This window comes from Ptychodera flava, chromosome 21 (assembly GCF_041260155.1).
Source record: "Ptychodera flava strain L36383 chromosome 21, AS_Pfla_20210202, whole genome shotgun sequence".
In the NCBI taxonomy this organism is placed as follows: Eukaryota; Metazoa; Hemichordata; class Enteropneusta; family Ptychoderidae; genus Ptychodera; species Ptychodera flava.
In genome coordinates, this window is record NC_091948.1 from 28,405,897 (window position 1) to 28,418,435 (window position 12,539).

Consider the following 12,539-nt stretch of genomic DNA (forward strand, 5'->3'; position numbering starts at 1 on the left):
TTGCACCGAAATTTGGTAAAAAAAAATATATCTCGAAGAAGGAAAGTGAAAAAAAAAGTTGCTAGCATATGCCCTGTAGAAAAAAAATAATTCATGGTGAAGCACGTGGGAAAAAAAATAATGGCTCTCCACCAATCTTCCAAGCCCCCCCCCCCCAGGATATTAAATGGTCCACCCCTTATCTCTTTGACCCTCTCATAACATGGTGCAATTGAATGCACTGGTTTTGTAGTTAGCTGTGGTGCATCCAATTTTGTCGAATTCTCTTTAGTATTTCCGTGGTAGTAAAACAAACGACGAGGAATGTACGTTTGATTTTATGTTTGAACAAACCCTTCGTTGTGACGAGCTTGTGTAATGCGTTTTGCACAAATATTCCGCAAACATGCAATTCCTTGACTTTCCAGCTTGAGATGCGGTCATAGACGGCGCCCTCTGGAGAGGCAACATGAGTCTGTGTGTAAGAGTTGATGACTGGAGATCGTCGGTGTGGTGCATTCTGTCTCCACCATCTTCCTAATATAAGTTGTTAACAGTTATTTCTTTATCATTCTGAAAGAAGAAGGTGTAACAGTAGATTCTGCGACCAGACGGTTATAATGAATGGCTCAGTGAGTCGTACTATGTAGCGTATCCGCGCAAAATTTCAGTTCAACCCTGTCGTCTGCTTTCACCGCAGCCATGGAAGAATTTGCCATCGTAGGAACTCAATCACTCTTCAACAAGTATCGGTGGATGATTATGATCGCTTGGTTATTGTTAAACCCACGACTGAATCACTGTAAGTTAGTATTGAAGATATATGCTTTGGCAGTTCTTTTCTCTACTTCACCGAGTCGTACCCAACTTTTGGTTGAACTGGGTACCACCGTTATTGGCCCAGGTTCCGTATATATATATGTAGTACTACGTTGCATGCGAGTAATGTGATTCAGATCTAGTCAGAAATGCCCACGAAATGGTATTCTTTATCTCGATGTCTGCTACCATGATTTAGAAAATAGAGACAAGATTCGTTTATCTGAAATTTCGCACTCTAGTATATTTTATTAGTGGCCAATATGTAGTTCTACACAATTATAGTCCCATGGAATTTTGCTCTGTGACGTCATCGTATTACGAGTGTTTTTTTCGCGGAGCCGTACAATTTCGAGCCGAAGGCGAGGAATATTGCGCGGCTCCGCGAAATACACGCGTATACAATGACGTCAAAGAGAGAAAAAAATCCATGGGATTATATATTTATCACATGAACAGTCGTCTTACTTTGCGTTTGATGGATGAATCAAAATCATTGTTGAAGATTGCAAAAATATTGCCGTGATCTGAATGCTACCATTACCAATCAGACATACGGATTCGGTCAGGTGAACTTGTCAATCATTGTCTTGGGCTGTTCCGACACAAAACTGTCAAAAGGAAGTCAGTGTGACATTAAATTGGTACAATTTTCATTCAAGGTAATACATTACCAGGTCCATGAGACATTGTTATTTACAAAGTCAAATAGGCCTATCCTGAACAACAGATAGTCAGTGGTGGTACCAGGTGTCCGGAATGGATAAGCGTACCCTGCTAGTATATGCTACACCCGTCAGGATTGGTCCCAAAATTGTCTAAATATTGTATATGAAGTGATGAATCACTGTAATAAGTTGAAGTTGGGAATGCTGTCGCTAATCATTTGAGTGACCGAGGTGTCGTATTTGGCAACAGTGTCATCATATTGACCATTGAACTTTTTGAAAGTCCTCACTAATCTTTTTGGTGTGTATCCCAGTCTCACTATTTTTGATACCAATGAGCTGTATCTAATTTTGAAAACCAGTGTAGGAATCACAAGCTCTACAATATCTGAGAAGTTAAGACACTTACACACAATAAGCATGTGCAGACGGAATATTACTTCACACTGATTGCGGCGATTGTGAGACAAAATGTCCCTAACCCGTGTGAGAAATCTGATCCAGAGTTCTTGGTGGCATGAGATGCTTAAATGGTACAGATGTTAATTTCACAGTGTTGTATAGCATACAAAGTGCTTATTTGCATATTTAATAATAGATATGTCTACAAATACTGCATCACATTTGATGAAATGTGGTACAGATGTTGATCTTACAGTGTTGAAATAGCCCTCTAAAACGTTTAGCACCATGATTATTGTCACTTAATTGCTAATTTGCAATTAAATGAAGGTTTCTAATTTGTGTGATATATCCAGAAATATTGCATCATGTTTGATGAAAAGTGGTACAGATGTTGAACTGTCAGTGCTGTAATAGCATGCAACTTTAGACATGTAGAAGTATCATGTTATAGTGTTTCATCTGGGATGCTACATGGGGGTGGGACTGGTCCCCTCTGCGGGAATTTTAAGGGGATTTACAGTTTTAGGGGGATTAAGTTGAAACTTGTAATCACATGTTAGTTTTAAAGGGACATTATTTGTATCTTTTGACTTTTTTTTTCATTTTTTCGATGACTGAAATCCCTGGTCAAATCAATAGGAGACCTAAATTGGGACGATGGACGGCTTCAAGGATATGTAAAACCACCTTCTTGCTGTTTACGGCAAGGTTCAATGTTGGTAAGGGCGTCCGCGCGATTTGAACCAACCGCCATTATTGAACCCAAGCACATGACCAATATTACTACGCATACGTCAACCATCAAAATACAGCTGGACGTGTGAACGGCCTGTGACCTACACACCAACTTCAGCACAATGGATATCGAGAAGCACACGCGCATAAACAAATGCACGTCTCACAATCTACTGTCAAATAGTGAAACTAAGCAGGGCATTTGCTTGTAAGTTTGATTTTAGTATCGATGACATGGACTGTGAAACAAATAAAACCATAGACGCAATTGCTGTGGTGATAGTGAAACAGGTACAGAGTAATGCATTTTCTGTGCATTTGATCGTTGGCAAATCTTCGTCAACTTTCAAGATTTTTAGGGCATTTTCTTGCCATTACGTTGGTTTGTTTTACAAACATGACATGATCACTTGTTGAACTTGGAAACATCGCACTCGGACTGAACAGTGCACTGTGTAGCATCGGTGACATAGTGACACCGCGCCGGGGGAGTACTGTCATTGATGTACCGCTCGCGATTGGAGTCACCTCTCGACACACAAGATCTGTTTGAATGTTGTTATTCTCTGTGTATTGTGTAATTATTTGTATCAGTTGAATCGCATTTCGAACCAAAAGTGAGTACATCGCAATGACAGTTGCAGAGACCCTATACGTCGCTTACGGCCTCCGTGTCTCCGACCCACTCCCAAAAGTGGGCTTTGCGTAAGTATTGAAGCGCAGCTGAGCACATCGTGTACCTAAGCCCTGCTTACAGGTCTGTGTGTTCCCAGCGTTATAACGCCGTATAACGCCGGGAACACACATACCTGTACGCAGGGCTAATCGTGTACCCAGCCGAGGTGGGTGTGCTCAAAAACGAAACAATGCAAGCTTGGGATTAAAGATGGGTTGTTTTTGGTGGAGAAACTGCACGCCGCAACCGAGGTGCTGCCAGCGATTTTGCACAGCCCTGCCACGCAGACGGTGACATGATGTACGTGTCAGTCGCCAAAGTACATTGCTTCAATTTCGTGATCACCTCGACAATAACGTGACTGTCTACTGAAGTTTATCCCTTCATTTTGCTCTGTCTTCACATTTCTATGCCCACAGGCTTTGGGCAAGTCCACATATGCATATGGAGGAACGAACGAGACGAAATCCGCCACTATAGGCCTTGTCGTCGACTTCTTGCAGCTTGTAGGCATTTGAAATGCCTATTATAAAATGTGCTCTCTAGCAGCAAAGAATAGTGTATCTAAGAGCAGGATTGGCCGTCAAGATCTCCATGAAAAACTGACCGTCAAAATGTAACTGGGCAAACGGCATCGGTAATAGGGAATCCCGAAACTGCAATACTGCGCTTTCGACTTTCACTTCGCGTGGTGTATTTTTTTTACACGCGGATGCTTACAGCGGCCCAGATAGCAGTTAGCAGTGTGGTCTGATCGCAGGTACTAGGTCAACCTTGCCAACTCTGGGGTTAAAAGTAGCCCACCATTAACCCCTGACCCAAGGTTTTTCTATACAGTGTACGCAAACGGGATGGAAGTTGTCTATGGTCGACCGTTTTTCAGACATCTTTCAGTAAGTCGAACAACATTATCAACTGCTCGTTTGCAACAATATAAGGTCAAAAGATACAAATAATGTCCCTTTAATGTTGCAGTGATGTCACTTGTGATATACATACTACTTGTAAGCTATAAATCACTTGCTTACACAATCCAAGCTGCTGGCTGCAAAACATAATCCTTTAAATTTTTTTCAAAAGGTCAATAAAGAGTGCCGGATGGCTAATTAATATTCATCAGCAAGTAATTAATATTCATGAACATTAATATTCATAACAAAATTGTAGCATATTCTATATGCTACAATATTCTGTATGTTTGTTTGTACATATTCTGTATGTTTGCTTTCTTAGGGCTTAATGTACAAACAACAACAATAGCTAGCCATTACCACTGCACCTTCAAGGGATTTTTTTTCATTTTTATCAATAATTATCTGTGACCACTTACACATAGCAGGGTTCGCGCTAACGTTCGCCACAGTCGCAAATTGCGAATAAATGTCCGTTGTGGCGGAAAAAAATTGCTACGCCTTCGCCACGCGTGGCGAAAGCTCGTGAACGGTGCCGTGTTGGGATCATTGACCCAAGACGTTGTCTTCGAAAGTCGCGTCAGTCCGCGATCGCAGACCGACTGTTTTCCCGACGGACCAAGAATTTCGACGTGCGGGTGGAATATGGTGATCGATCCAAAATATGTACTGGATTATTTATGAAGCCTACTATACTAACAACTAGTCGTTTTTACATATACGTGTACGTTATTTTCCACTATCCAAATTTTTTAGCATAAACGCTGCAAGCATCGTACGAAACATTTAACCACGTGCATCACGTACGTGTACGTCGCGTCAGGGTGCAAGCGTGAAGGGTAATTTGAGTTCACACCAGCATAGCAGCACAACGCGTATTCAAAACAGCGTGCATCATCGTTAATCACGCCGGTTCTGTCACTTTTAACGAATCAAAATAACTCATAGGATCAAATACTATATCTTCAATTATCGAAATATTCAGTCATTTAAATATCTAGCCTTTGAACAAAATAATTCGTTGCTCTGTCGTACGCCGACCGATGATCGACGGCAGAGTTCTTGAGCATGAGACTGAAGTGATGGCGTTGGACTTTACCCAGGGCGAAAATGAGCATGCGCGAAAAAGTTTCAAGATCCCCAGTTTGTATACCGTGGGTCCATGTGGTTTGGGTAGTTTCGAGACACCCAAACAATGCAAATGTGTTACGAATGCACGGTACGATGCGATGCGGCTTGCGGGCAGCTACGGTTGCAAACTACAAAGAGTTTATTGATTGTTCTCAGCTGGGAAAGTAACTAGGTTTAAAATAGCTTCTAATTTACAAAAAATAAGGAAATAAGAAAACCACCATGAAAAGAACAAAGACAGACGAACCACGGTCCTAGACCATGGTCGAACAAATTACAGCAAGGTTTTTGTCTGTGCATGGAAGTATAAATGTGAGACTACAGATGAGTCGGTTGATCATAGATTTGTCGTACTGTCGAACTGCTCTTTGATTTTTCACTGACTTGCGAATTTCATTTATTTTCAAAACCTTAAGTCTTAAAACCTAAGCAATTTTTTAATACCAATAGTTTTCTTTGATACTTTTGAAAAATGCTTTGCGTAGTCAGGCAATCACTGTAATTTTGTGAAGATCACCAGATAACGGTATATACAGCAGTTTTACATCATGTAAGAAATAAAAAAGAGGAACAATTATGGCCAATGACAATTACGACTTCGATGATTTTTCATGACATGTTGTGCAAGTTTTGTTCCAAGAACTCTAGTAGACCTATTTGTTGTTTGTGTCATAATAAAAGTTAACAAAGTTTGTTTGTCCCTGTCTATAAAAAGAGGGGTCAATTTATTCACCAGCATTCATAAAATATAGATCTGAAAGGAAGTTACGACCAATTTTTGTTTAATACATACCGGTATTTTAATACATATTTTAATTGAAGGACAGACAACTTTCACAAAGGACCTGGAATTTTACTGTGCTCCTGGTCACTATTATCTGCAACTATAAAATTGGCAGAAAATGTGCTCAGCAGTTTATCTGTCGAGGAATTAAAGTGTATGTACAACAGCCCTGGTCCAACATTTCAATAATAAAGTACAAACGTTATTGTAAATAGGGTTTGTGCAATTTGTATGTGAAATTGATTTGTTTGGTGTGGCTAATAAAATTGCTTGTGGCTAAAAAAATTTGATCATTTTAGCCACACTAACAGACTGTGGCTACAATGAAAAAATTCCTAGCGCCAACACTGACATAGCCAAAAATATCTTTAGTAGTTATAAAGGAGGAATGTTTTGTAGCTTCTGAAACAAAAATAGGTACTTGTTTGTCATGTTTTCACTGTGCTTATATCAGCCCTCTGAGGCTCGCCACTGTAAAGTTTGGATCAACATTGCCACAAACCAGTTGGCTGTATTTTTCTGATGACCTAAGCTGGTCTTGTGGTCTTGTGCGCAGATTCAGTAGAGTTAAAACCAACAACTTAGTGTGAAAGCCGAGTTTCTCAATGTCAGATTTGCTCCAACTCATTTTTGTCAGTCATTTTAGAATGGGGAAAATCACAAACAGAGAGGTTGGTTGCCACTGACAGTTGTTAGGGCATATTTGGCTGAAAAATAAGTCTGCATGTTCATTGAATTCAAAGATCAGACCCATTGAAGCCACAATTTGCTTGTGATGTGACTTTCATTGCATCATGGAGCTAGAAACAGACCACAGGTGCACAATGCCTTTTAAAGGTATACTGTCACCCGTTCCAATTTTGCCACAGTTACCATGGAAAGAGAAAATCGAACCAATCATAGATTTTAAGCGGGTGGCCACTTTTTAAAAACAGCGCCCTCAAATGGGCATTTTGAATACCAAGGAACGCCCCTTTGACCATATATGGGCATATTTAGATTACAGGTGACTGTATACCTTTAAAATTACTTGTCTTCTATAGTTTTAATGTTGAAAAACATGCATTTTATTAATAACTGCAAATGAAAATCGTACGGGCAGCTATTGAGACATATAGTGAACAGAGCCCCGTGCACGGCTGTGGCCGCTCGCTGTACTGTTAACGTTACTAACTCATGCAATAGGCAAATTTTAGAATCGCTTGTCTATAATTTTAATGTTGAAACATGCATTTTATTAGTCCCCACGGACACCGTCCCAGGTGACTTATAGGTTTGGTCATGTGCGTGCGTGCGTCCGTGCGTGCGTGAGTAGTGTGCATGCGTGCGTCCGTCCGTTCACGCAGATATCTCAGACATGCCCAGGTCAATTTCTTTCAAACTGTGCACAAGGATATTACCCTACCCCACACAGATGCACCTCGATTTGTTTCACAATGCGATCAAATTTGGCCATGTTAGAGGACTTTTTAGTTTTCACCTCCATAGACTCCCATGTATAAGGCAGTCTCCATAGACTCCCATGTATAAGGCAGTCCATAGACTCCCATGTATAAGGCAGTCCATAGACTCCAATGTATAAGGCCAAGAATAATAAAAATTTAGTTTCTCATCGTATTCATATTGCAAAAAGGATGCAGTGACACAGTTTTTAGTCCCCATGGATGAAGTCCAGGGGGCTTATAGATTGGGTCATGTCCGTCCGTGAGTCCATCCGTGAGTCCATCCGTACACGCAGGTATCTCAGATATTTGACAAAATGTCATATGACCTTGGTGACCTTTGACCTCAAATATATATATGTGTCCATAACTCTGTAACCACCAGTGCTACACCCTTCATATATGGTATGATGGGACAGCTTATGACGCCACATATTGTACCTCATTAATTATGCACATATCTAATTTTGAGCGAGCCAATAGAGCTAGAGGTCTGATTTTTGGTATATAGGCATAACTTAGCAATACTATTTTTTTTCAAAATGTCACGTGACATTGGTTACCTTTGACCTCAAATATACATATTTGTCCATAACTCAGTAACCACAAGTGGTACACCCTTCATGTATGGTATGATGGGACAGCTTATGACACCACATATTGTACCTCATTAATTATGTGCATATCTAATTTTGAGCAAGCCAATAGAGCTAGAGGTCTGATTTTTGGTATATAGGCATAACTTAGGAATACAATTATTTTGACAAAATGTCACGTGAAATCGGTGACCTTTGACCTCAAATATACATATTTGTCCATAACTCAGTAATCACAAGTGCTACACCCTTCATGTATGGTATGATTGGACAGCTTATGACGCCACATATTGTACCTCATTAATTATGCACATATCTAATTTTGAGCAAGCCAATATAGCTAGAGGTCTGATTTTTGGTGTATAGGCATAACTTAGGAACACAATTTTTTTGACAAAATGTCACATGACCTCGATGACCTTTGACCTCAAATATACATATTTGTCCATAACTCAGTAACCACAAGTGGTACATCATGCATATATGGTATGATGGGAGACCTTATGATGCTTCATACTGTACCTCATTAATTATGCATATATCTAATTCTGAGCAAACCCATAGAGCTTGATGTCTGATTTTTGGTATATAGGGATAGCTATAGGATAAAAATTTTTGACCAAATGTCATGTGACCTCGATGACCTTTGACCTGAAATATACGTTTATGTCAATAAACAAGTAACCACAAGTGCTTTGTTCTTTATATTTAGTAGGATGGGAGACCTTATGGCAACACACGCTTTACCTCATTTATTATGCACACATCTAATTCTGGCCATGGGAATAGAGCTAGAGGTCTGATTTTTGGCATATAGGGATTAATTAGCAATACAACTTTTTTTCAAAATGTCACGTGTCTTTATGACCTTTGACCTTGATTATACATATATATGCATAACTCAGTAACCACAAGTTCTATACCCTCCAATTCTGATAGGATATTAGACCTTAAGATGTCACATCTTGTACCTCATTATTATGCGCATATGTATTTCTTGGCTGGCCAATACAGCTAGAGGTCTGATCTTTTTTCTCAATTTAGAACCATAACTTAGACATGCCTCATGTGTTTCAAATTGGGAACAACAACATAGACCTATGTGCCCATAGATCTCAACATATACACTCCAGTGATACTTCTTAATGACCACATTTCCCTGCCCCATCAAGACTAATACTCCTATTACAAGTGGGGACTATGTCATTGTCAATGACTTGTTGATAACCGTGCAAAAGGAAATCATGCAGGCTGCCTTGTACACATTACACTCAAGGTATGAAAGTATTAAGAAAACAATTTTTAAATACGACAAAATAAATGGTTATTGGCCATCCTAGCGATTCAAACTTCAACGTAATCAAGGGAATACTTACAAAAATCGATTGATCGGCTTCCTAACTTGTAAAGTCAACATCGGCCCTTTCTATACGGCTGATAATTAGCGAAATGTTTTTTTACGGACAAGTCCTGTGCCAGCGCCATTTTCAAAGTGTGCTGCTTGAAAGTTGACGAATGCGCATACTTTCCTTTTAAACCATTACGTCATTCTAAAATGTCCTGATGAATAGTCTTCAAAATGGCGGTGGGACGGTAGCTGTCCGAAGGTAAGATTTAGTGACTTACCAGCAATAACATGGCCCGGTGCAGTTTTTGTGTTTCAAGAACACAGTCGATCGATTTAGTACCGCACATGCAACAACACAGAGAAGTTTGAATCTCCAGAGTTGCCAACAACGTTTTATTTAATTTCCCAACACTTTCGTACCTTTAGTGTAATGTGTGCAAGACAGCCGAGCGGCCACAGCGATGCTCTGGGTGCTGCTCACTATACATGTCTCAAAAGCTGTCCGCGTGATTTCTATTTGCACAGTTAATCATTGATAAAATGCATGTTTCACCATTCAATTATAGACAATTGGTTTTAAAATTACAGCGTGTTCATTTTTAGCCCGATGCCGGCCAAATTGACCGGCTACTTTCGTATTTTGGCCGGCTACTTTTCAGCACTTTTTCGCTCTCTGGCCCGGAAATTCAGGTTTTGATAACAATATTTTGATTTGTTTGGTGGTCTTGCAAGCCGGAATCTATAATATTTCAGAAGTGCCGATGTGGCTATATCATGTAGTCCAGCATTGAATTTACGCGGTGAACTTGTCGCTATCACTGTAGTACTGCGATCAGCGAACGTGTAGTACTCATACTGGGAATCGCTCTCGAATTATTTTGACGTTCACATCGGGTATAGCCGAAAATTGGACTAACATTACGTTGCGAATAGCCGACCATTTCCGAATGAAGCCGACTTTTGTTTCGCTCAAACGCGGAAGAGAAAGTCGACGCTTGAGAGCTTTGGTTTTCTGCATAAGAGTAGGGCCTTGTCTGATGGGTTTGGTAGGTTTTTGATCAAAACAAAAACCCAAAGTTACTGAGTCTCATTTTTCATACTTTGAAACGCCATGTCAATCCATCCATGGTCAATCACGATGCCAATATTCAAGTCGATCGACATTGTGTTTTTTGGAGGGGCCGTGGTTGTGTGCATCACGGAAGAGAAAGTTGACGCTTGAAAACTTTGATTTTCTGCGTAAGAGTATACGACTTTGTATGTTGGTTGTGGGAGGTTTAGATCAAATTTCAATAAACAAAAAATTACTTGGTCTCACTTTTCGTACTTTTGAAACGCTACGTCGATCACAGTGTCAAATTTCAGGTCGACCGATATCGCGTTGTGTGTACTGTGTTACAATTGACTGCCGGTGCTTTGTACACACACGGTGTAGTATAGGCTGGCGTTCCGTGTCGTTAGTTTGAGCATGGAGGTACTTCCTACCTCCATGGTTTGAGGTTTTATCAAACATGAACACTGAAATTTAGCTCTCTTTTTCAATTATATTCAACATCACCAAAAAATCCACAATCAGCTCATAGATTCGTTTTATTGTGAAATTTGTACAGTGAATTAAAATCACTGAAAATTGTGTTCCTATAATGAATTGAATTGAATAAACGGTTTGATTTTACTGTATCTTCAATCAAGTTTATTTAAATCAGTAAAAAACTTTGTACAGCCAGGATGGTCAGGATTCTAGCAGATTGTTTTCTGGGTTGTGAAAACCCCTATTCTATGATGTATTTCAAAATATTTGTTTCAAGTCATGAGCCAAATATAATCCTACACAACAGTCTGGTGAAATTTTCCTATTATCCTTGTCAACTGAATGCAGTTGACAGGCCCGAGTGATATCAAATTAATTTTTCTGATGTTTTTTAAAAACTTTTTATCCCTTGAAAACATGTTGTAATTAACAATGATAATGATTATTCTGTATGCTGAAATGGTCTTTAATACTGTACAAGAATGCATAAAATTACTCCAAAATATCTTCAAAATTTTAAAATCTCTTGCCCACAGGGACGGACTGCCCCGTCCCTGAAACCCTTCCCCTGTGTGTATGTTGGAATAGCCTTTTATACACTGTATAAAAATGCATGAAATTGCTCATAAATGTCTTCAATTAAAAAAAATAATTAAACACCCCCGCCCAGGGAACCTGGTTGCACACAGAAGCTAACCGGCTACTTTTCTGAATTTTCCGCCTACTTCAAACATTATTTAGAACCCTGAATTAGCTGAGTGAGTAAGTAACAGCAGAACTGAGGAGCCACAGCTATGTACTGCACTGATGGGCGCTGTTCACTGGATGTCTCAAAAGCTGTCCGCACGATTTCTGCAATGCACAGCTAGTGATAAAATGCATGTTTCAACATTAAAAATACAGACAAGTGATTTTAAAATTCGCCGTGCACCTATGAAACAGACATGCAGTCTGTTCATGATGCCATGCATGCACTGAACTGAACATGCCTTTCAGTAAAAGTGCCATTTTGTGCTAATATTTTCATAATGTAGCAACTTCTGTTTGTCTCCTTTTCTCAATGGTACAGAGCTAGTGTGACACAGAAACCTTGTCTGGCAAGGGCATTGAACTTTTTGTGAAGGTACCTTCATATGCAAAATCAGCATACTTTAATATACATGTGGTATTGTTTCAACAGCATTTTATTGCAGTTAAAAAAGTATCAAAATCGAACTAAAATAGTCCCTTTCAAGTAAATGTTCTTGCTACATTATACAATGCCTGTTGCCACACCAATAGGTTCCTACAGGTCAAATGCATTGAAGTGTGACACCCGTGATATTTGATATGCCAGCTAGCTCAGTGCAGTGTTGGATGATTTGCCCCTTCTCACCCAGCCTAGATGAAACACTGTCTGTTAATAGTTGTAAGTTGTTATTAGTAAGCTTTCGTGATTAGAGTGATACATCAAGAAATAGGTACAGATGTTGATGTCAGTGTTTTAATAGAATACAATGACATTTAACAACATC

General features: G+C 39.6%; 1 protein-coding gene across 5 annotated transcripts in view; it reads left to right on the forward strand.

Annotated features, from left to right (window-relative positions):
- Nucleotides 1-12,539, forward strand: part of LOC139121920 (polycystin family receptor for egg jelly-like) — a 302,374-nt gene that overhangs the window by 33,498 nt on the left and 256,337 nt on the right. For 3 of the 5 annotated variants that reach the window (XM_070687233.1, XM_070687235.1, XM_070687241.1), the window contains exon 1: nt 467-781. The exons of the other annotated variants lie outside the window; for them this stretch is intronic. In XM_070687233.1, coding sequence (XP_070543334.1) covers nt 682-781 — 100 coding nt within the window. In that variant the 5' untranslated portion in view covers nt 467-681. Of the gene's footprint in view, nt 1-466; nt 782-12,539 lie in introns of those variants that run through there. 5 annotated transcript variants of the gene reach the window in all.